Below are 26543 nucleotides of genomic sequence, written 5' to 3'. Positions count from 1 at the left end.
CAAGCTGGTTCCAGCAGCATCGTTTCGGTAAGAGCGGCAGGATGGATAGAACAGTTATAGATAATCGAAGTATCTTTAGGAGTCGTTGGAAGAGACTAGGAGTTTGCGATGGAGTGTAGTGACCGGTGGGAGTCCGGTAACTCAGATATAGGGGGATTGGTTAGACCAGAGTAGTCTCAGTACATCCGGTAGGCGAATGGGAGACAGCAGGATTTTCAGTCGGAGGAAGTAACGTTGAGGAGATTATGGGAAAGAGAAGGATTTAGTATGTTCTATCGGTAGTGATCGACGCTGTGAGTGGCCGGAGTGATGGGCAAAAGGGTGAAGGATTTTCCAGACAAAGAGTTGGAGGCAGTTCGCAGGCAGTTGACCATGGTAAACTTCGAGGGTGAAGTTCAGTTTAAGTGGGGGAGAGTTGTAACACCCAGGATTTTGAAAGCCAAGAAAGTGAAGGAAACCCTAAATTTAAGAGGGACTCGACGAGTCAAAGGAAGGACTCGGCGAGTCGGAGCGGGATCCGGGTCGATAAGAAAGTGACCAACTCGACGAGTCGGCCAAGTGGACTCGGCGAGTCTGGTCTGTGCGAGGAAAACCCTAAATCCGGGGCTTGGAGCCTATATAAGCATCTTAATCTTCTTCCTAGAGCTCCTTTACAGCCTCTTGCACCCAGAACGCCGCACCTTAAGCCCCCATTGTGTTCATTCAAGCTTCTAGCCATTTTGAGTGGGTTTAAGGAAGAAGAAGGAGTGGGAATCCTTGAAGCATCAGGGAGTGGCTTTGGATCTGAAGTTTGGGAAGCATTTCAGAGCATTGGAAGGTATCAATTCGTTTCTCTCCTCCATATTTTTCCTTGGTTATGAGTTTTGGGGCTTTTAAGCCATGTTTAAGACCAATCTTGAGCTTGAGGTCCAGATCTGAGGTTGCTACCTCAGATCCATGTTTATTTTGGTATGTAATCCCATAAAGTATCAGCCATTGGGTGGAAATTGGAGTCTCTTGGTCCTAAACCTTAGCTATGGGTGTATTTTGCCTAGATCTCACTCTCTACACGTAAAGGTTGCAACTTTACGTGGGAAATAGGCTTGGGGAGGGTAGATCTATAGTTTGGAGCTCATGCATGACTCGGAAGTCCTCTGCATGTAAGTGGATCTTAATGGACTCGGCGAGTCCTTCGAGTTGACTCGGCGAGTAGCTTGAAGATGAGGAGGAACTCGACGAGTAGGATGAACAGCTCGTCGAGTCGGTTGAAGTTAGACATGGACTCGGCGAGTGGTATGAACAACTCGACGAGTTGGTTGAAGATTGCCTTGGACTCGGCGAGTCTACTAGTGGACTCGGCGAGTCAGATCGTGAAACCTCAAACCCTTCGAGTTGAGACTCGAATCAGTGAGTCGGGTGGTGACTCAGCGAGTTGGACAGGACAGGACTTGGAGCTAGTTGGACTCGGCGAGTCATGGACTGACTCGGCGAGTCGGGTCGCGAATAAGAAAGACCCTGAGCTTATGAACTCGGCGAGTCTTTTGGAAGACTCGGCGAGTAGGGTTGACCTGGAAGGTTGACTTTGACCAGAGTTGACTTAGTTGACTGTCAGAATAAGTGTTATATGTATATTGATAGCTCGGAGAGCTAGAGGAGCAGCGGTTCAGGAGATTGTTGAGTAGCAGCCAGAGGTTTATCTGCAGGGCTCAGCAGTTCAGGTGAGTTACCTTCCAGTAGCGGTGGGTCTAAGGCCACAATGCCGACCCACCAGTAGGAGTTGTATGATAGATGATTGTCTTTGTGATATCATCTAAGTTCGCTAGTACCTGACATGTTATATGCTAGCATGATATGCTGTATGTGATAGTAGTCGAGTTCGGTTGTTAGGACCGAAGGGTAGTCAGACACCCCAGATACGTCTGACAGTATATGATTATATGTTTGCATGCTGGCTTGTTATGTTATATGCGATAGAGGTAGTATGAGGGGACCAGTCCCTGTGGTCGGTTGTTAGGGCCGACGGGTAGTCAGCACCCCAGAATGGCTTGACATGGGTAGTCAGCACCCCAGAATGGCTTGACACGGGTAAGACGGCACCCCAGAATGGCCGTATGGGTAGGTCAGCACCCCAGAATGGCTTGACACGGGTAAGACGGCACCCCAGAATGGCCGTATGGGTAGGTCGGCACCCCAGAATGGCCGTACCGGGTAGTCAGGCACCCCAGAACAGCCTGGCAGTATATATGTTACGTGTTATTGTGTGGTATGTGGTAGGTTGGGGGAGCTCACTAAGCTTTGTGCTTACGGTTTTCAGTTTTGGTTTCAGGTACTCGGTTTTCAAAAGAGGAGCTCGGGAAGATTGCAGAGCACACACCATAGTCAGTTAGCCTGGGAATGTTTGACTCTGATAATGATATTATGTTTTGAATTTAATACTCGAAAGTTATGTTTAACTTATGATACGTTTTTATAAATCTAGTTTTAGTAAGGTTTTAAAAGAAATTTTTAGTCGTAATTTTTGGGATGTTACATATATATATATATATATATATATATATATATATATACACACACACACACACATACCATGTCTCTTTGACCCGTGGTATTGTCATATGATTTATACCATTTTCCTCGTCTTTTTGTAACAAATCAACTTTTATTTAAATTTTGAAAATACAAAATATTATCATGTAGCATCATAAAGATCACAGTAAAATTTTATTTTTTCAAAAAAAGTCCAATGACTATAATTGTATACAAAACACTATTTCCAAAAGCTATAATTACAAATTAGAATATCCCAAGATAAAATATCATAAAATCTGAAAGAAGTGAACAATCAAGCCTTCACATTACCCCGATCATCTGAAGTACCTGAAACTATAAACCTAAACTTTAAGCATGAAGCTTAGTGAGTTCTCCAAAGTAACACCATACAGCATGTGAAATATATATACAATCATGTATGATAGGTCTAAGTAGTTATCGGACTGGAATACCCTCGGGTCCACAACCTTCCGGTTGGATTAGCCTGGCCCACAACCTCCTGGTTGTATTGCCATATATACTACATACTGGCTCCACAACCTCATAGTTGGATTGCCCCAGGTTTGTAGACTGGAAGTACAAAGCAATACAGTCTCAACCCAACCACACTATATCAACATATGTATTAGATAAACATATAAAGAATCACATTGGATGTTAGGGTTTGCTTGGAGGTTGAGAGTGTGTGATGGAGGTTGAGGGTAAGAAACCCTAGCCATCACATTCCCTTAAATAGGGGCGCATACCCCAGAGACTACGGTTTCTCATTAAACCGACACCATGCCCTGGTTATAGGCCACCATGTCGTGGTGGTCATTTAAATCCTGTGATCCAGAATGCTCCGCCACGTCGTCGTGATGTTCCACCACGACGTTATCACCCAATCAAAAGTTAGAACATAAAAAACTCAATTTATATCGAGATTGGATGTTACATATCCTAATAACATTTTTCGAAATATATGATAAAGTATTATGTTGATTTTACTTAACAAATTAATTTAGAATTACTTACAGTCGACAATGCACTTTTTCTTAGCAAATTATTATTTTTATCAACTATATATATATATATATATATATATATATATATATATATATATATATATATATATATATATATATAGGAAGAGGGAAGTGGGCGAGGTGTTTTCGGCTAAACAGAAGCAATTTTGAGGGTAGTGGTGGTACGATGACATATAAATAATGTCACAACTAGCATTTTAGGGCTAGGAATTTCTATCCATGTACAAATAGTTACTTTGTGTAACTAAGTGACACTACGTGTAGTTTAAATTAACTACAATGTTATCTAAGTTTATTCATCCCAAAATGTCGATTCAAATCGAAACCTCCTCTTGTAAGCTTAAAACCTAACCCAATAAGTTATGTCCACTCAACTTTGGCCCTTAACCCAAGTTTTCTCGATCCAAACCTCGTAATGGACCAAGACTCTCCTATTGGGCCCTAATGGGCCGATAACCTCTCAAATTGATCATGTTGGGCCTAAAGCCTTGTTTTTAGTATCAATGGGCCGTAATTCACTATTGGGCTTCCTAATGGGCCGAAAATTCTTCTTGGACATAGTTTTGGGCCGTAAGACCCTTATTGGGCCTTATTGGGTCGTGAAGAATTATTTTAAAGCCTAATGGGCCTTCCAAGACCGAAAACCACTAGTAGGCCCCTTTTGGGCTGAAAAGCTTTCCATTTAATCTCATTGGGCCGAAAAAACATATATGAGATTTAATGGGTCGAAAATTCTTATTAGGCTCAATGTATTCTCAATTGCCCTTCAAGCCCAAAAATCTTTTCTTTCTCCTTTCTCCTTTGGGCCGATCGGTTAACTCATCTAATAAAAAAAACTACATTGGACAAATATGATGCCACCTCAATATTATACTTCATACATGGGCATATTGTCCAACAAACAACTAAGAAACCTCACATCACATAACAAATAAGTCAAACCCTACCATTGTTTCTCCCTCCCTCCCCCCTCCTCATCAACCAACCCCTTTATCCCCTCTCCACTCTTCATTTCAAACTTACATAATTATCTCATTTCTCTCTCAAAAACTCAAAGAACTCTCATTCCTTTCCTCCAAAAATTCGTAAGTTATGTGTGTTTTCAAGGAGTTCTTTTCAAGCCTTCATAACTTGGTAAGTTGTTGTTAAACTCTATGATTTTATTTCAATATTACACTAAAAATCCCTCCACATGTAACTCCATTTTCATGTTCATGCTCTTAGAACCACCTTAAATTTGAAAACCATCACAAGGGAGCAAGCTAGGCCAAAAACCCTCACCATCTTCCTCTTCAAAACCGAAAAATCCCCAAGGTGAGCTTCATACCCCTTGTTTTTGAGTTTTTCCTTCTTTTTTTTATGGGGGGGGGGGATACAAGTCAAAGTCTTGTGAAAATTTTTGTATATTTGCTTGCATGTGCATGTGTTGTATGATATGTGTGTTAAATGTTGTGAAATTCATGAAGGGTTTAGATGTGTACCTTACTTGTTATGTAGTAATAACAAGAAAAACCTTGTAGATCTTTGACTCTTGAAAGCAAGTGCCTCAAATGTGACACCTCTAATGGCTTACAAACACTCTTTAAAAGAGGATGAGAAGGAGACAGGAGGAAATACTCTTTGAAATTTGGCTCTTCTAGGTTAGAATCTGTTGGATTAGTGTCTAGGTTCATAACTATTTTGGTATGTACTTGACCCGATTGTGCATGGTCCTTTTGGGTTGCCTTCACTAAAGCAACTTGAGAGGATGATTTATGGAGAAAGAGGATTAATTATGATTTATTAATATATTATATGAATAATATATTAAAAGAGAAATCATATTGTTTAATTAATAATAGTCAAGAATTAATAAGAATTAATTTTGTGGCTAAAAGACATTAATTAAATAAAGGGGACTAGAATTTTCAATTGTGTGGTAGTTAAAGATTGGGCTAATGGACTCCATATTAGAGGGGTGGATGAATTTTATGGGGAAACCCATTAGAAATCGTCCAAGGCCTCTAAGGAGGGAGTCCATGGGCTGCTTAGGGTCTAAGCAGTCAAATTAGGGTTTCCTTGTTTGATAACTTTAATAGCCTTACAATTTAATGACCCCTACAGCACCAAAAACGTGGCCAAGAGTTTCCTTAGGATTTCTAGACGTTTTTGGGTGCCTCTCCTCTTCTCCTAAGTCATCCTCTTGCTCTAGGTGTTTGTGAGCCATTAGAGGTAATACACTTGTGGTACTTGCTTTCAATGCTAAGGAGATTCAAGGAACTAGGTGTTATTACTATATAATAACAAAAGGTATGTATTCTATTCTTCTATATATGTGGATTTTGAAAACAGTAGTAGCATGCCAGGTTTCTTTTTGTGTTCATAAAGTTGTATAACTAATAGTGAAAACATAAATCCAACTCTAGGGTTACATGCACACATATGATTGTTTGTATAATACCCATCAGTGGTATCAGAGCCATTGGTTTTTGTTTTCAATTAGCATTATACAAATGTATGAACTTGACAAATTAGGGTTTATGGCTAATAAACCCTAGGAGGCATGAACTTTCGAAATTAGGGTTCTTGAACCCTGATTTATGAAATTTGGTTAGGGTTTACCAAACCCTTTCCTTAGCCTCTAAGATTTTGAAATTGGTTAGGGTTTCCCAAACCCTTTCCTTAGCCTCCAAGTTTTCGAATTCTAGGGTTATCCAACTCTTGAATTTCGAAATTTTCCTCCTTCCCCAAGATAAGATCCTATTTTTTAGGGATTTGGATAAATGCCATATCTTGTAATTATTTTTTAAGTGTTTAAATTTGGTAATTAAAGATTTTGAATTATCCCATCCCATAATTTCGAATTTTAAGGGATTTAAGGGATTAAGTTAAATTAATTGTTTAATTTAAAAGATATCCTTACCAAAATAGAAGATAATTGTCAAATTAATTAGATAATCATTGCCTTATGTGATACACTTGATTTATTTGATTTATTTGATAGATTATCTTGCAAGAAATTGAATTAGGTCATATTTAGATAATTACTAATTACTTGGTTAATTATTATTGTTTGTAATTTGATCTAGAATGTTCTTGCTTATGTTTTGAAAAGTTTCAAAACTTGCCCTCGAGTTTTGGAATTTAAATTTTGATTAAAAGTTTAATTTTAAAATGTTAAATTCTAAAACCCAAGTTTTGAAAAGTTCAAATTTCACCCTTGTGGTTTATTGATTTAATTACAAGTTTAATTAAAAGAAAGAATTAATAAGCCATAAATTAAAAGGTTTAAGACTAATTAAATTAAAGGTATAATTAAGAGTTTAAACCACCTAGTATTTTAAAAGTGTAAAATACACCTTATACTATATATAACATTAACAGTCTAATATCATATATTTATAACTTAAACTGCTAGTCTTACCGTTAGTAGGTCTCATTCACGAAGCCGATCTATAAGGGGGGTATAAGGTTATGGCCTATAAAATGGTCGTTTAATGGGTGTCCACTCTCACCCGCCGCTTCCTTGATTGGTGGAGGGTCGTTAGCCGAACGGGTAGGATAGGGCAAACCCTCTGCTCATTAAAAGTATAATGAATAATAAAGTAACTAAATGTTTACAAAATTCTCAATCTTAGTTACTTTAGGCAAAAGTGAATTGATGCAATTCCATGAAATTACACTTTGTACCCTTGCTAAAAAGTTAGTGGAGCGTGTATGGTTAACTGGCACACTGATTAAGTTCTATGCAAAGGTGACAAAGGGTGACTCGATGTTTGTCATAGTTCAGTGGAGCGTGTGTGGTTAACTGGCACATCGAATAGGCGACTGTAACATTGGGGGCACCATGTACATTTGCATGGTTATTCACACCCTGTTTTGTGATCCTCGGCATCCCAGTCACAAATCGAGAGGCATATCGAGATTTAAACATGTCATTGAAAAGTTCAATGGATCTCAAAAGATCTAGGAGTTTTCAATACATTTAAAACTTAAATTTCCTTTTCATTTTTCATGGTGGAAATTGGTAAATCGTCATTTACCTACCTTCAAATATTCTGCAACTAGATTAGGACATCCCTCTTCTAGGTTGTAAAGTATTGTGTTGGATCCTAGCCTCGATGTTTCATTTGGGTGTTACATCAAGGATTCTAATCAACTTAACTTGAATTTTTTTCTCCTGTTTTGTAGATGTCTAGTTATGACAATCATGGTCTTCCCAAATTCCATTAAACAAGTTTTCTAAATGAAGATGATGTTCCACGATATGATCGAGGAACAAGAAATCATGCTTCACTTCCTCCACCTCCTCCAATTATTCTCCTTAACCCACAAGTTCAAAGGCTTGAAAAGTTCAAGATCACTCAAACCCTTTTGGCAAGTAAACACGAAGATGGGAAACTTGTGTCTGCACACGTCTTAGAGATGAAGTCACACATTGATAGGTTAAGGATGTTGGGTGTCGAGATTTCAGGTGAGTTGGTTGTTGATTGGGTTCTTCAGTCGCTTCCTGAATCATATAATGAGTTCGTTAGGGAGTACTATATTATGGATCATGACGTGACCCTCATTGATCTCACCTATTTGCTTATAGTTGATGAATCAGCAATGATTTGGCGTGCTAGTCAAGCAAATTTGTCTAGTGAATCAAACTCCCAAACTTCAATGGACATTGAAAATGGTGAAAATGGAAATCCAGAAAAGGTAAACTCTTAGATAGTTCCTTGTGCCATTCCAAAAGAGTCCATTTGCTTTTATTGCCAAAAGAAGGGGCATTGGAGACGAAGCTGCCCTATTTACTTGAGAGATCTAAGAGATGGGAGGGTCAAGACGTATGGCTCTACTTCAGGTAAAATCCATTAACTAACTCTTTTAAGTTCTTATTCTAGATTCTTAATACATGATGTGATAATATTACATTTTGATGTTTTGTAGGATCGAAGAAAAGAGAGGAAGCTTAAGGGAAGAAGTGAGCTGAATCTAATCGTGAAGAAATGGATTTCGATCACATTGCTTGAATATTAGATTCTTGAGCTACTACTTGGAGTTAGAATAGATTGCTAAGAAATATGTAATAACATAGTTTTTCAATTGAATTGCATTGTAAGGACAAATTTTTCCGCAATAAAATAAAATTTGATTTTATCTTATTTATTTATCCTTGCAATGGCGTGTATGAAAAATTGATGTTTGAAGGTTTCTGTTATTAGCAATAATGGATTTGATTCTTAATTATGTTATTTGTGGAGATGTCAAGAATTTACCAAAATAGGGAGAGTTTCTCATCGCCCAAGTTTCAATTGGACAGAAACTTGGAATCATACAACTTGGTTGCGTGATGAATGAAAACTTTCATATTTGGAAATTATACTAATTCTTTGACAAAGTGTCAAGTGAAGGACTAGGAGATCGAGTACACTAGGTTGTGCGTTGATCAAATCCACCACAAATAGAGATACGATATTCGACATGATTTACTAAAAGGTTAGTAAATATGATTATACCTATAAGATTAAGTGTAATTATGAATTGATTGAAAGAGTTTCAATGAATAGCATAACGAATAAAGAAGAATCAAGTAGGCAGAAAGATAAAAGTTTCTCTATTCTAAGAAGAAGGGAGAGTACCTTTTATGATAAGTCTTAATGATTAGGAACCATATCTCAATTGATCCTCTAAGCGAGTCTTAATGCATTTGTATGTCTAAGAAGAGGAATCGAGAATTATGGAAATGGTTGAATCAAGAAGTCAATCGTACTTCATTCTAATATCAAGTCTTAGAGTTATATATACTCCAAGGTTGTGAATTGAGTGACAAGTCTTAATAAGGTTTATAACACTCAACAAATGTGGAATTTGGAAAAGTTTTCTTATTCTTGCACATTTGAAATTGGTAAGTTGTGTTGTCTTGGATAAGACAAAGACCAACTAGGACCAATTATGTGAAGTGTTTTGTCTTGATAAAAACTACACTAACTCTTGAATATTTGTTTTGTCTAGAAAAGTTTTCTGACAAGAGAATCATATATGTCAAGAGATCAGTGGGAGTTTTAATGATCTTGAAAATGTTTCAAGAACAAATCAAGAATAAACCTTATCGATCATCACTAGCACACGACTTGAGGTTTACAACCAATCATGTTGACATTATTTTGTTTCTGTGCCATTCCAATTGAGTTAATTATGCATGTGAGTTCTATGAGTTCTCATTTTGATGCATACAGACAAAGTATCTTGATCGATGGAAAGTACATTGATATGTAAGGATAAGTTGCTAAACTACTTGGAATACATGGTGGGCACTCGTGTTATCACAAGGCAAGAAATCAAAATTAAGAAAGTTCAGTCTATATGAGTTTAGATTTGTCGCAAACTTGGTTTTGGCAAATTCACATGAATAGGAACACATACACCATAAAATCTAAGTGTCATAAGGTTCCCTCCTTCATGAAAATGACTGAGAGGGGATGCTTTCATTGAGAGAGATTTTAAGAAGATAGCAATTGTGAAAATTATATTCTAAAATTCGATTATGGTTACGACATCCCTTTCCATAGTTCGAATTGAGAGATTTGGCAATTAGTCTAACATTTGGGACTTATATATATAAGTTCTGAATTGTTTAGACACACATATGAGCTATCTAAGGCAAAGGTGTATAAGTTTAAGAAGCTTAGATAAATGCTTATTGAAGCATCTGGTATTAGAAATATGAACTTTAGAAATTCAATAGGCAATGTTTTCTGGAAGTTCAGCTGTTTTCTGAATACATGTCAAAGCTAGTGGTAGCATAAGTGTTATGCTTATATGATAATAATCATCCTGATAGCGGGAGCATAAGTGTTATGCTTGTATGACTATTATGGCAAGTATTACAAGTTAGTAATATTAATTATAGAAAAAACAAAGATTCAATTTGCAAAGTTGCGTGGGTAGAAAATGTTGTTTTGCTATAATTAAGGGAGAGAATATTATGCTTCGTTTCAAAATCTAAAGCTTAGATTGAGAAATTTTAATAAATATAGTCAAAGGATACATAGTGTGTTCTCAAATTTCGATTATGATTACGGTATCCCTCTTCGTAGTTCTAATTCTGAGAACGTGACACATAAAATATTATGGCAAAAGATTGATAAAGTATCATATCCTTATGTAAGACATTATGCATCGTGTCCCATACGCTTCGGGTATATGAACGATTGAAAATGTTATAATATTTAACTATTCTAAAATTTTCCAAATGTTTAGCGCATTACGAGGGAAAAAGGACTAGAATCGGTTTTGACAAAAATAATTAAACAAGTATCAAGGGACGATCCAAAGTTCCCTGAGGATTAGTCGCTTGTGAGTAGTTGGAAGTATGGTATTGGATGGACCATATCGACATTATTATGAATAGATAAGATTCTATTAAGAATGAGTTGTCATACGGAAAATATGGATATGTTTCCATATTGGGAGTTGGATATTGAGAGTCTATGTCTAGATTAGAAAATTTTATGCAAGAAGAATGTTCAAAGGAATGTACTCTGAATGCGAGACTTCATGTCTATGGAATTGTCTTGTAACAATTTCGATAGAGTACTTTGTAATTTCATTCGCCAAGTCTTGGTGACTTTTGTGCTATGACTTTGCGAAAGGATCGTTGGATAAAATGTTAGAATCTAGCATATTCTAATAATTGCAAGAACCTTGTGTTCTAACACTAATGATAAAATTGGGAATTGTGAAATGAGCATCATTGGAAAGTTGTCAATTGATCTATTTCACAAAGTAAGGACCATAGGAAACATAGTGTGCATGCTTTGTGCATGGGACAACTATTGTTGTAATTTGAGTAATAAGTTGATTTTCTGAAACAATAAATGATGAATAATGAGTAATCAATATGGTGTTTAAACAAAACTGTTTTATTTACTCCCACAAGTTTGGGGCCATATAGGATTAAGTATTATTGTTGTGTTTCAGTTTGCATGTTTTGACTTCCAGAATAACTGGGTTATTCGAACCTCCACAGTCGGTCATACGTTGGAAGTTGATATGAAGGAAGACTGTCATGAAGAGTCTGTAGATTATCTGAAGAGTTTAGACATAGCACAAGTTTGTTGCAAAGTTCATGAGTGCTTTAATAAGATTAGAGTATTGGATTAAACCCACGCTCACTTGGATCGCTTCATGGATTTGATCACAAGAGATTGGTGAGACGATAATATCTTATATTCTTGAAACGGAGGTATGTGAGTTGTATCTTGCGAGTCGGTTTCACATTGATAATACGTAAACACACCAGTAACTTGGTGTTATAAAACATATTGTTGTGTGTGATTTAGTGAGTGAGTGCAAGCGAGCATTGAGTCGAAGTTTATCCATTCCTTTTACCTAAAGTGGGATAAAAGCGATATATGTGGGCCCCTTGATGATTTAGTGATGACACCTAAGCGCTTGGCCAAGCCGAGACTAAGTTGATGTTTTCAATTGTAGTTTGTTGTCAGTCTTCATAAATCGGAAGTCGGGAAACAGTATAGAGAGAATGATTAAAATTCATGTCTTATGTCTATACGATATCTTAAGAATGGAGGATTATATGATCCATTATCTAAAGGACACGCTTCTGATAAGATCAGAGTTGACAGGGGCTTTTGAAAGCTACGATTGCTAATTAGGATCTGAAGTCATACTCAAAATAGTTATTAGACTTATCCAAGTGGGAGACTGTTGGACTAGTGTCAAAGTCCATAACTATTTTGGTATGTACTTGACCCGATTGTGCATGGTCCTTTTGGGTTGCCTTCACCAAAGTAACTAGATAGGATGATTTATGGAGAAAGAGGATTAATTATGATTTATTGATATATTATATGAATAATATATTAAAAGAGAAATCATGTTGTTTAATTAATAATAGTCAAGAATTAATAAGAATTAATTTTGTGGCTAAAAGACATTAATTAAATAAAGGGGACTAGAATTGTCAATTGTGTGATAGTTGAATATTGGGCTAATGGACTCCATATTAGAGGGGTGGACGAATTTTGTGGGGAAACCCATTAGAAACCGTCCAAGGCCTCTAAGGACGGAGTCCATGGGCTGCTTAGGGCCTAAGCAGTCAAATTAGGGTTTCCTTGTTTGATAACCCTAATAGCCTCACTATTTAAGGACCCTTAGAGCACCAAAAACGTGGCCAAGAGTTTCCTTAGGGTTTCTAGACGTTTTTGGGTGCCTCTCCTCTTCTCCTAAGTCATCCTCTTTCTGTTGGTGTTTGTGAGCCATTAGAGGTACTACACTTGTGGTACTTGCTTTCAAAGCTAAGGAGATTCAAGGAACTAGTTGTTATTACTATGTAATAACAAAAGGTAGGTATTCTATTCTTCTATGTGGATTTCAAAAATAGTAGTAGCATGCCAGGTTTCTTTTTGTGTTCATAAAGTTATATAACTAATAGTGATAACATAGATCCAACTATAGGGTTGCATGCACACATATGATTGTTTGTATAATACCCATCAAAATCATTGGGGGCCAAAAAACCATAAGGGTTAGGCTCCTTATATACTTGTGGTTGCTTAGTCCCAAAGCTAGGGTTTACATGTGGAAACAGTAATTCTTTGCTTAAGGCCTAAACAACCCATGGACTTTTCATTATAAGGCATTTGACGAAAAAATTTATAGGGACACCCTATAATTTCCGTCCACTCCCATCTAAGGAGTCCAAGAGCCCAGTTTCACAGCTATCAATGATTTGCAAAACAACCCCTCTACTTTTAATTAATCCATTTAATCCATTGTTGATTAAATATTAATTAACCAACATGATTTTCAATTAATATATTATTTTCATAACATATTAATAAATCATTTATATAAATTTATTATTCCAAATAATAAATTCAACTCCTTTCCAAAAGTCATCCTGTCAAGTTGCAAGAGTGAAGTCAACCCAAAAAGACTTGTGCTTCTATCAGTTCAAGTAAATATTAATTACAGTTATGGGCTTAGACACCTAATCCAACAGAAACAATATCGTTGGAGACTTGGAAACAGAAGAAAACCGGTGAGTAAACCCACTGACAACCCTCTTTTTCATCGATTGATTTGACCCCCGAAATTGTTTCTCATCGACCCACTTGATTTGAAAAACAATCTACTATTGATCACACCCCTTTTTCCATCGAAAATCGGCTAGAAAATGCCACCAACCGACATCACGCACAACCGTGGCCGAGGACACATGGAGCTCCGGCGAGCTGCTCTGATGGACTATCTGAGTCAAAATCTGATTTCCTATGTCCCTAACATGTTTGTTTTCCATTTTGTGTGTTTAAATCATCTATAAAGCATCATGTGACAACCTGAAATTTCCATTCTGAACAAACCATATAAATCCAATAGAAGTTAGAATAGTTACAGTGAAATTCCAAACTTCGGGTATAAGTTTGGCAGTTTTTCAGGATTTACACTTAAGGAGATATCAGGAGAGTGGATGCACTAGGGTTATGTGCAACACTCTTATTCCAATACTCTAGGATAGTAGAGTTCATTCCGGGAATAAAAATATTTTCTGCCAAAAAATCTCAGGACTATATATAGAAATCTGAACCAAAATAGTTCATTAGTTACATTTCCAACTAGAGAAAAGCCAAATTCTCTCTCACGGATCTTCGGGTTTTTATCCCAAATCGTGAGTACTTCTATCTAGTTATATTATATAGCTTAGATTGTAGTTTATAACATCAAAATCATGCCAAAACCCCAAGATTTGGGAGTTTACCGCCCAAGAACACTTGGGGAGTAAACTCCATTTTAAGGGCCAAAAGTGTCCCAATGACCCTCAAAGCCTTAGAACTCAAACTAGAAGCCACCATTGCATGTTTAGGACACCAAAATCAATTAGAAACAAGGATGAAACTGAGTTCACGGCCAAGGAAGTTCTTGGGCCGTGAACTCCATGTTTAAGTGCCAAAATGCCCTAAAAATCCTCCTTAAGCCAAGAGACTAATTAGGACAAGTAACCTAGTGTGTTTGGGGCTAGCAAATACCCTTAGAACACCAAGAGTAAGGTGTTCACGGCCCAAAAGGTTCTAGGGCCGTGAACTCCATAAAATGGTGCCAAATGGTGCCATAAACTCTTCTAAAGCCTAGTACAAAAGCCTAGTTTTATTCCTAGTGCAATGAAGGACTTGAAAACTCCATAAACATCCTCCCAATGGAGATTACGACCGTAATCTCCAAGGGATATGATCCCAGGGCCGTAAACTCCAAAAAGGAGTTGTATTATGCCTTAAACTCTTCCATAGACCAAGCCATTAAGTAGAAATGCTTATTATGGCCTTATAGAGCATCAAACATCAATTGGACACATAAGTATGAGTTCACAGCCGTAAACTCATGAGTTTACGACTGTAAACTCATTTAGTAGTGTCTTTAGGGTAGTGAACTCCCTTATGGAGTTTTCCTTGAGCCCTACACACAATAGTTTCCCCTACAAACACTTAGATGCAATGCTACAGGCTAATAACACTTGATAAAGGTGTTTAGCATGTCCTAGGGTGTCTTGACTTGTTTATTAGTTGTTTATAGACTAATTTGTTACATATATGTGAAATTATATGTTAACTAGGATCATAGAGTGTGTTCAAGACTTCACTTGACACCTAGCGGTCCTACCTCTTCAATTCATCTGTATCACCCACAACAGGTGAGTTCATACCCCTTAATCAATGTTTTAACTATTTTTAAATGTTTTATGGGGGGATACAATTAGAATCATGCTACTTATTATATCAATCACATGTGATTAATAAGCAGCGTTTATATGATTTACTACTCATTAGCCATTTTACCAAATAGTTTCCCTCAAATGATTTTCATAAACATTTTATATGTTTTAAAACTCCTTATTACACTGTACATTTTACCCTGTATGTTTTATTTCAAACTTATTTACAATTGTGTTTCAAACAAATGTTTTGTTAAACTAAATTGTTTTATCAAACCCATGCCTTCAAACCGTTTTATAGATCGGCATCAAGTCGATCTTTTCTTAGATAATAATTATGTTCAAAGGTTTTACAAAACTTATTTTATGTTTTTATATTATAAATTGAATGCCTCTATATGTATAGTTATATAAGTAATGTTTAAAAGACTTAGGAAGGCTATCCACCTTGTTTCCTTTTCCTCGATTTGGATGTGGTCTGATAGGATATCGGGTACTCGTCCGAAGGTCGTTTAAATATTAGTTATATATCATGTGTACATATATAGTCATAAAAGGTCCTTCCAGTTCATCCAATGCCCTTTGGTAGCAAGGGTATACATCCATGTTCATACGTCCAAGTTTGATTACTAGTAAACTACCATATGGGTAGTTTAGGAAGATACTAGAACCATTACTAGAACGCGATATCATACAATGAGTCAGTTCATTCATGAGTCAGTACATACTAGAAAGAGAACATATACAACTATACTAGAAAGAGAACATATACAACTATACTAGAAAGAGAACATATACAACGATACTAGAACATTACAGTACATTACTATACTTGCTAGGTAGAGAGCACGTACATTACAGCTAGAACAGTTCATTACATTACATATACATGAATACGTTAATAATTGTGATATGAATCGGAGCATGACTTAAATGTCATGGCCCGAGTTGTAGCCAGAGTCTCTTGAAGGGAGAGCGTGAGTTTGCGTATAGATCTATACTAGATTGACTATCCTACACCTTGCTGCTAGCTACAGCCGGACCTGCAGGTCTGCGGGTGCCAAACGTCATTTCTGTTTACGACCATTCTTATGTCGTTGTTACCAGTCAATAGTATGGTACAATTAATCACATGATGCCTTAATATAAATCCGGTTTAAGGTAGTTAGTACAGCAATAGTTCTTATAGCACTACATTTTAGTACTACCTTAATTTTCCCTGTACATATATTTAGTGATCTTTTCACTTAAACTATAAATGTAAAAAAACTATATTTTGTTAATGATAGTTACACTTGGGAAAATTACACACTTTTACATGAAACGAACATTTAGAACAAGTCTTGGTAGAAGACTACATTGAGAACAGTTAGGTCTTGGTAGAAGACACCCTTATATAATAGTAGGAATCATAGGGACTTCTAGAGTTTTTCAAACGTTTACAGTTGTTTTACAAACATTTTTATACTTACAGTTCATAAACTTACAAATTCTTACATACAAATTAAGCCACTAAAATACTTATGATCTCACCAGCTTTAAAGCTGATACTCTCTTTCAAAATAACTTGTATCCTCGGGTCATCATAGACAGGTACCGATGCAAGGTTCAGGAAGATGGTGCTCGATCAAGACACATCTTTCATTTTGATTTATGCTTTAGTGTATATCAGAATTTGACAAAACACAATTGTATAATAATTATACTATTAATGCAATGGATGATGTTGTTGCTTGTTTACTACTTTTCATTGTTGTGATACTGTACATGACGTCCTCCGCCCTAGAACGTTTCCGCCGTTCTTGGTTTTGGGGTGTGACACATCACGTTCGAAAAAAGTCGAGTTTGTGACCCCGTAATCTGTTTTCTCAAATCAATCAAACTCACACGTCTAGGGTCTATGGTCTCTCGCTTATAATTTTTGAGTTTGGGGGAGAATACATGTGTATTTGTTGAATTTTTAATGATTTAAAAGTTTTTATACACTAAAATGCATCAAACTTGGTTATTGATTAAAATCTTGTAAAATGGTTATATAAAAGTCTACATATCACCAAATATTCACCTAAGTATAAGTATAATGCTAAATTATGAGATATCTATACCTTGTTAGGTAAATATGATTATATATGTTCAAGAAAATTCAAAAGATCATAAGTAGATTGTTATATATATATATATATATATATATATATATATATATATATATATATATATATATATATATATATATAAACATGTTAAGAATGTATAAAAAGAAATTATATATGACCAAAAATGATATTCGTTATAATTATGTGCAATATAAAAGTATGTTACCTAAAATGGTTGAAAAACAAAGTTTGAAAAAATATATGATTATTAGTTGAAGTATCAAAATTCAATTTTTTTATATATATTATATAAACTTATGAACTTAAAAACAATTTACTACATTTGTCTATTTATTATAAAAAATACAAATTATTTTTACTAAATTACAAAAAGGGTTACATATGATGGTGTAATTAATTTCCAGATTCAAGAATTGTTTTACCCTAAAATTATGCATCTTATTAATTATGTAAGTTCTTGGTTTTATGGAAATTGTTGGTTTCATGTTGGTTGAAATTTGGAAATTGTTATAAAGGCAACTGTTATGTTGCCCAAATTTTATCACGATAAACAATAAAATTCTAAAATATGATAAGTCTTGTAAATCCCAAATATTAAAAGAGCTAAATCAATACTTATTCCTAAACAACAAGAATTATAATTTTCAAGTAAATTATAATGGAAAGTTTAGGACTGAGATGCTTAGACATATTGTTAGAATCCAATATACATGTGTTTTCCTATATGAATTGGTGTTCATTTCTAAACTAAGACTATAAATCTTAGTAAAAACCCACTATGTTATAATCGTTAATCCACATGGAACGAAGAACAAAAGATATAAGATCGATTGTATAGATTTATACGAATAGACATCCTGCCAACGGTTACTAGCTACAAACATCGTCTAACGAGTCGATTTGGGCGCTAACATTCATGCTCTACTTACTCCACGACATTGATAAAGCATTGATGTGGACTTTCAACATGCCCTTTTGTAGTGTTGGTGCAGAGGTTTCGTGTCAAAGTTCGGTTATGAGCTACTTATAGACCGTCGATTCTTTTTGTTGTCGTATAGATTTGAAAAAAGAATTTATACGCGGTTTTTTTTTTCACCTATAAAAATTGAAAGAAAGTGTATTTAGTGGGATAGTTGAGACTCAGAAAGATAAGTGTCATAACCAGATTAAGTCACATAACACTTAATTAATATTACAATACGACTGTTCATAATTTATAATCTAATAATTAATAAATTATTCATAAAAACCCTTTATTTTTGCATGAAATCATTTTTGGTGAAACTGATTATTTTGATACATTCAAAAGGGTTTAGTTTGATCTCTTGTTGATATTCAAAACCATTTTATGGAAATTATACTTTATGATTCAAAAAAGTTTTTGGTGTCCAAGAACTTGTTGACGTGTCTTAATACATGTATTCTTACGAAAATAAGACAAAGGGGATTCATGCGCAAGTATTATGGCATCCTCATTTGGTATTAAATATATATTTCGCCACTATTTGCATCGATGAAGATTTGTAACAATATTTGTATTGATGTAATATATTTGATAATGTTGAATATTGGTACCTTAGGTTTTTTGTATTGTTCGTGTATGCTTTGACTGTGATATTCATAGATGTCGCTCACACCGGCGTTTCTGCCGTCGACTGGGGATGAGACAGTTGTGCACTATGCATTTGAGATTAATAGACCATGTAAAAAATATGAATCAAACCTTACTTAAAAAAAAATTATAACTTTAATGTTCAATCATGCATATTATGCATTTGACATTAAGAAACTTGCTAATTACATATAAGATACTAATTAGGTAATTATAAAATGTGACATATGCTTAAATCAATTACCAAATCATATTTACTAATTTAAAGTAAACCAATGCGTCGTACATTGAACTAATGCAACTATAAATAGAATATATACACATGTTACACACTATGAGTACAATATCCTCTCCAATATTGTAAAAAATAATGTCGAAAGATCGATTTAACTAAAGGAAGTTTGAATATTTAACAGAGTAATTCATTACAACCTCCAAGAGTCACAAATAAGCTGATTACTCGTTTCAAAACCATAAGTTAGTACAAAAAAGAATGACCACCATGATACATTCTCAAAGAAGTTTCATATATATATATATATATATATATATATATATATATATATATATATATATATATATATATATATATATATATATATATATATATATATATATATATATATATATATATATATATATATATATATATATATATATATATATATATATATATATATATGATACGGTCTAGTATTATGAAACCGTGAAACATACTTTATTTATTTACTTATTATTTTTTTAGTTAATTCAAGTTCCGAAAATAATATTTAAAAAAAGAATTTTTGGATTTTTTTCATTTATTTTGCATTTTAAAATTATTTTTTAGAATATGTACAGTGTAATATTCTATTACAATATTTCACGTATTTTCAAAAAAAAAAAACAGGATTTTTTTTAGTTAATTCAAGCTCCTAAAATAATATTTAAAAAAAAAAAGAATTTTTAGATTTTTCCATTTATTTTGCATTTTAAAATTATTTTTTAGAATATGTACAGTGTAATATTCTATTAGAATATTTCACGTATTTTTAAAAAAAAAAAAAAAAAAAAACGGGATTTTTTTTATTATTTTTTAGTTGTTTCAAGTTCCGAAAATAATATTTAAAAAAAGAATTTTTGGATTTTTCCATTTAATTTGCATTTTAAAATTATTTTTAGATTTGATCCCACGATCTCACAAAATTAGAATGGTCTCAAATGAACCTGAACCTATATATATATATATATATATATATATATATATATATATATATATATATATATATATATATATATATATATATATATATATATATATATATATACTAGCCGTAGACCCGCGCAAAGCGGCGGCGAAAAATAGTTTCTCATTCGGCAATAAGTTCTATACGGAAACATGTTAGATTTCAAGTAACACAAAACATATGCATATTGTTATCGATCGGTTTTACGGCAACAAATAAATGTAACCCTCCCAATACAAAAGAAAATAAATATTTTGGTGTGTAATGTGCGTTTATAGTCCTTCATTTTAGAAACCAGGACACATCCATACGAAGTGACTTGCTTATACCTTTATTGGTATTGATAAAGTTAATAAAATGGAGAATCAAAGTTAATCTTAACAACCTGGTTTGCTTGATACAGATAAATCTAAACAGATATATCCTACTATCCACTTTACTATCTAAAGTTTTAAACCGAAAAAATAATAAAATGAATACAATCATATTTCATGGAACATGAATAACAAATGGAATACTAATTTTCTATTAGTCATAAATCATACATAGATATTTTTTTCTTAATATTAAACAAAGTATTTGATTTTACAACTGACTGGTCAATTTCGATCAGAGGGCATAAATAATAAATAAAACTTAAAAAATTACAAATAAAAGGGCCTATATAATGGATTATTTGTTTTATTTTAATTGGATAAGAGATCAGATCAAATTTTTGGAAGAGATAAGATTTCAAAGGTAATCAGATTAAAATTTAATATCATTTTATTCATGATTAGTTGTACTTTACGCTTAGAGAGTTGAACGTCATAAAAAAATAATATAATTTTATTGGATCTATTTATACAAATAGTATGATTTCTTTTATAAGTTAGTAAATATATATATATATATATATATATATATATATATATATATATATATATATATATATATATATATATATATCTTTTTGCCACATGTCACATTCTCATTCATTTTGCCACATGTAATTTTGTGGTAATTTTAAATTAATTTTTATTCCATATGTCATTTTATTGTTTTTCCATTTTATTAAATACCACATAATGTTAAATATAATAATAAATGCATATCAATTTTATTTATGAACTTTCCTTCTAATTTCAAAATTATCAAGTTAAAGTTTTATTAATTTCTTTTAATTATTTATCTAAATTATTTCTATAAATTTAAAAGAGAAAAAAAAACACTTGAATTTTTATAATTCAATATTTTTTTTTCATTTTTCTTATAGATTCAAACTTTTTAAATGTTTAGAATTTTATATTTAAATTTTATTTTAAATAAACTCATGTAATACATGGGTCTCACACCTAGTATATATATATATATATATATATATATATATATATATATATATATATATATATATATATATATATATATATATATATATATATATATATATATATATATCAAACGACTAAATGAAATCTGTTATTTATCTATATCAATTTTATTTTTGTTATAAACCATAAAGTGTAACATCTAAAAATTATATAAATACAAAATTTTCCATTTATATTGTTTTAAAAAAATATAAAAACATATGCATTGAACCAATACATCTATGCATTGAACCAATGCACATCTACTGTGCACATAAGCAACAGTTACGGTGAATATAAGCAATAGTTACATACTTTGAAAGCAACTCATTATAATGATATAAATTTAAAAACAATTAAAGAGAAATTTAATCGATCAACAAATCTCAATCAGTTACCTAAAGATGATGCAAAGTCATTACAAATGAAAGAATAATATTTTGCTTCTGTAAAAAAACATGAAAAACAGTAAAAAAAAAAAAAAACATATGCATTAAAAAAATGCATGTAAACTTTAGACGCAAATTAACTTCAATCGTTTACTTTTAAAAGCAAGCTCAATAGAAGAAATAGTATATATATATATATATATATATATATATATATATATATATATATATATATATATATATATATATATATATATATATATATATATATATATATATATATATATATATATATATATATATAGAAAGAGAGAGAGAGAGAGAGAGAGAGAGAGAGAGGTGTTCAATTGAGAAAATAAAAAAGATTGAGAATGGGGGATTCATTCTCAGCCAATCATTTATCTAACATGTTCAAATTAAAAAAAATACACGTGTCCATTTTCATTAAGGATATCTTTGTAAATTAGCAACTTTTTTACATAGAACTTACCTGTTCGTGTTATCAGGTTCCAATTTGATGATATCTTTATATCGTTTGAATCGGATATGAGGAATTCATTATCAAGATTATTTTCTTTATATAACTCGTTAGCAATTATATGTTTTCATTCCATTAATCGTGAAGTTTTGCATCTGTGTTTCAGTTTGCTACTTCTTTATCAGCTTCCGATTTGATCGGGTATGTATATCGTTTGAATCGGATAGATCGGAGTTATTTATGTAACTCGTTAGCAAATATACGTTTTCATTCAATTAATCGTGAAGTTTCGCATCTGTGTTTCAGTTTTCTACTTCGTTTTGAGTTTCCGATTTGATCAGGTATGTATATCGTTTCAATCGGATAGATCGGAGTTCATTATCAAAATTATTGTTTTTTATAATTTATTTTGAATTACGCTTATTATATTCCTTTTGGAGTTGTTTCATCGGAGTTCATTATCAAGATTATCAAGTTTCGAATATGTATTGGAGTTATTTCATCGGATTTTTGTTAAGTAGTTTGAGATATTTATTTCATCAGTTATATCGTTATAGTTTTTACGTTCTATATTGAGAGAGATTGCTTAATTACATCATATGATCATATATGATTTAAGTTTATTTCAGATATTTTGTACGTTGAGGTGAGATATATTCGAAATTAACCAGGTTTTCATATTTACGACTTTTTTTGTGAGATATATTCGATATATTCGATATTAAGATTGTTTTTGTTTATTTATATAGATCATTTGGTGTATTATGTCGAATTCTAGTGTTATTGATGATGATTTGTATTCTTCTATGAGTGAGAGTGAAGAAAAAGATGTTGAGAACTCATTTTTTGAAGGTATCAGTTATTGAATTATTTTGTTGTTTTCAATTTTATTGATTATCATTTATTTACATATGAATATGTTAATATGAATAAATTGTTGTCTTATTCATATATGAATAAACGTGTGATAATTGTAATTTTGAATTTATTATTTTTTTCGTTTTATTCATATATGAATAAGTTATGTTTTATTTACATATGAATATGTTAAAATGAATAAATTGTTGTCTTATTCATATTATGAATAAGCGTGTATTAATTGTAATTTCGAATTTATTATTTTTTTCGTTTTATTCATATATGAATAAGTTATGTTTTATTTTATATATTTTGAATCCTCATGAATTTTATGTATTCATATATGAATGTTTTATTCATATATGAATGTTTTTTGTTTTATTTATATGAGTTTTATGTATTCATATATATTATTGTTTTATTCATGCATTATTATTTTAGGTGGTGAATCTTCAAGTTCAGTACATGATGCACAATATTTTGATGATATAATTGGAGAACATGTCTATAAGCCAGATGTACCTGTTCAACTTATTCCTTTTAAGGGTTTAATCTTCAAATCATTAAAGTTGGCTATCAAAATGTATTCTGAGTATGCTGAAATTGGTGGTTTTGATGTTAGACTGAGCACACAGTCATGATTTGATAACAAGATTATAAAGAAGAAACATGTTATATGTAATCGTGGTGGTAAACAGAAAAAGAAATCTTGTGACACATTAGGTACAAGTGGTGTTAGGAGGAAACGAAATTCAAATTCAAGAGCTATTGGTTGTCAAGCAAAGATTATATTTGAATCTGTGTATGGAACTCCAGATTATAATGTTTTTCAATTTGATGAACTTCACAACCATCCACTTGAGAAGAGAAGCAATTTAAAAAAGGCGAGACAAATGTCATATTCAGAAAAGAGTTTATTGTGCGTGCTTCCATATCAAAAATAGGTCCAACTATGGCTCATAAGTTGAGGGCAAGTCTGAGAGGTGGGTATGAGTTTGTAAAGCCCAAAGTAGTTGACTATAAAAATTTAAGGAGAGATATCAACAGGGTTATTGGTTATAAAGATGCCCACATGATAGTAAACACAATGAATGACCGTCGAGCTCACTATCCAAATTACTCATTTGAGTTTAATTGTCAAGATGATGTTTTGGACTGTATGTTTTGGGATGATGAAATGGGGAAGGCATATTATGCTGAATTTGGTGATGTTATCTCGTTTGATGCGACTTTCCGAACAAACAAGTAAGTTATTTTATCTACTTTTGTTTATAGCTTATTCATATATGAATATTTTTATATTCACTTATTAATACATCAAAAATTGACTCTAATGAACCTTTTTTTTTGTGTGTTAGGTATCGAATGGTTTTTGTTCCGTTTACTGCTATTGACCATCATAAAAAATCGGTTACTGTTGGATCTGGGTTGCTAAGCAATGAAAGCATTGAGTCTTACTCTTGGTTGCTTAAAGCATTTCTTAAAACTTAGGGGAAAGAACCAACACTTGTTTTAACTGATCAAGATGCTGCAATAAAACAAGTTGTTGAGAATGTGTTTCGTAATTCAAATCACCGATTATGTATGTGGCATATAATGAAAAAGTTGAAAAAAGGGTATTATTTTAATATATTTCAAATATATTACTTATTAGTATATTCATTTATGAATATTGATTGTTATTTTACTTATTATTACTTATTAGATATCAGATGATTTATTTACAAACACAGACTTTAGAAAAAGGTTTTCGAAGCTTGTTTGGGACATTAATATGAAACCTGATGTTTTTGAGGCGAAGTGGGGTTTGCTTATGAAGGAATTCAATCTTGAAGACACAAGATGGTTTAAAGACATGTTTACAATACGTGATTCATGGATACCTGGATATTTTAGTGATATTCCAATGTGTGGTTTGATGAAGACTACATCAAGGTCAGAGAGTATGATTTCATTCTTTAATACATATTCAAAAAGTGGGAACTTACTTTTGAATTTCATGATGAATTACGACACTGCCATTCAAAAGCAAAGGAATACTCAACGAGAGCTTGATAGGGCATCAAAGAAAGCATCATATAAAATGCAAACACCTCGAGAAATAGAACTGCAAGCATCAAAGGTTTATACAAGTACATTATTTTAAGAGGTGCAAAAAGAAATATATAAAGCATGTTTTTTCTGTACGTACTCATATGTTGGTATTGAAGATGGTTGGGAAGTTTACATTGTGCAGCACAACAACAGTAAAAATGATTTTAAAAATGAATTTAAGGTAATTTTACTTGTTTTTTATGAAAAATGTAATAATATTCATATATGAATATGATAATATTCATATATGAATATCAATATTCATATATGAATATTATATGAATATATGAATATATATGAGTGTTGATATGAGTAGTCTTATATGAATGTAAATGTGTAAATTTTGTTTTTGTATCAAGTTGAAATAAAAGCTGAAGAGAAAGAAATAAATTGCAGTTGTGAACATTTTAAGTGTATGGGTGTTTTATGCAGACATGCTTTTACAATAACGATGAGATGTGGTGTTAAAGAAATTCCTGAAAGGTACATTTTGAAGAGATGGAGAAAGGATGTGATATCAAGAAATTATCGTTTTAGTTCTGTTCAATCCGATTCAGGTGATTGTGAGAATGTAAAGCTAGTCAATGATTCATATTATAGTTTTGAATCATGTTTGGATATTGTAAGAGATGACAAAAGGAGATTAGTTTAGTTTGCTGAGAAACAACAAATGTTGTTGAAGGAATTTGAGAGTGATTATATTTCTCCTGGATTGAAAAGCAAGACAGATGGTGAAGTCGTATGCAAGCTTTTGGGTGTTACTATTCCTATTCCAGAAGAGATTAATATTCATGTTCCTGAAGTTCAAAGCAATAAAGGTTCTGGAATCAAGAAAAGAATTCCAAGTGCAGGTGAAGTAGCATATGAAAATTCTAAAAAAGAACATAGAATGTGTTCAGGATGTGGAAAGCGAGTTCCACACAATTTACGTACATGTCCAGAAAGAGTTAGAGCTGCTAAATAAGCAAAAGACAGTTAGGGATTTTTTTTATTCATTTATGAATATATGCAGATAAAAACAATAAACAATAATATTCATGTATGAATAATACACATTTATATTGATATGGTAAATTGATATGTTGATATTTGTTTTTTAAATTACTATAAAATAAGTTATATTGATATTGTGAATTATTTATAAATGAATATAAATATGCGAAATTTGTTATAC

General features: G+C 32.6%; 1 protein-coding gene across 1 annotated transcript; it reads left to right on the top strand.

Annotated features, from left to right (window-relative positions):
• The first annotated feature begins 24227 nt into the window (after positions 1–24227).
• LOC128133726 (protein FAR1-RELATED SEQUENCE 5-like) lies at positions 24228–26333 on the top strand. Its single transcript, XM_052771255.1, has 6 exons — positions 24228–24520; positions 24634–24685; positions 24767–24829; positions 24981–25407; positions 25729–25940; positions 26052–26333. Exons 1-6 carry the CDS (start codon positions 24228–24230, stop codon positions 26331–26333), a joined length of 1329 nt encoding a protein of 442 aa, XP_052627215.1.
• The last annotated feature ends 210 nt before the right edge of the window (positions 26334–26543 follow it).

Source organism: Lactuca sativa, chromosome 4 (genome assembly GCF_002870075.4).
Source record: "Lactuca sativa cultivar Salinas chromosome 4, Lsat_Salinas_v11, whole genome shotgun sequence".
Lineage (NCBI taxonomy): Eukaryota > Viridiplantae > Streptophyta > Magnoliopsida > Asterales > Asteraceae > Lactuca > Lactuca sativa.
This window is presented reverse-complemented; position numbering and strand designations above follow the sequence as displayed.

Excerpts from the sequence above, each read along its gene's own strand:
- LOC128133726 (XM_052771255.1), top strand. The coding sequence starts at position 24,228 with ATGGCTCATAAGTTGAGGGCAAGTCTGAGAGGTGGGTATGAGTTTGTA. Across the intron at positions 24,686-24,766 it reads TTGACCATCATAAAAAATCG|GGGAAAGAACCAACACTTGT; the intron begins GTTACTGTTGGA and ends CTTAAAACTTAG. Across the intron at positions 25,941-26,051 it reads ATTCAGGTGATTGTGAGAAT|GAATTTGAGAGTGATTATAT; the intron begins GTAAAGCTAGTC and ends ATGTTGTTGAAG.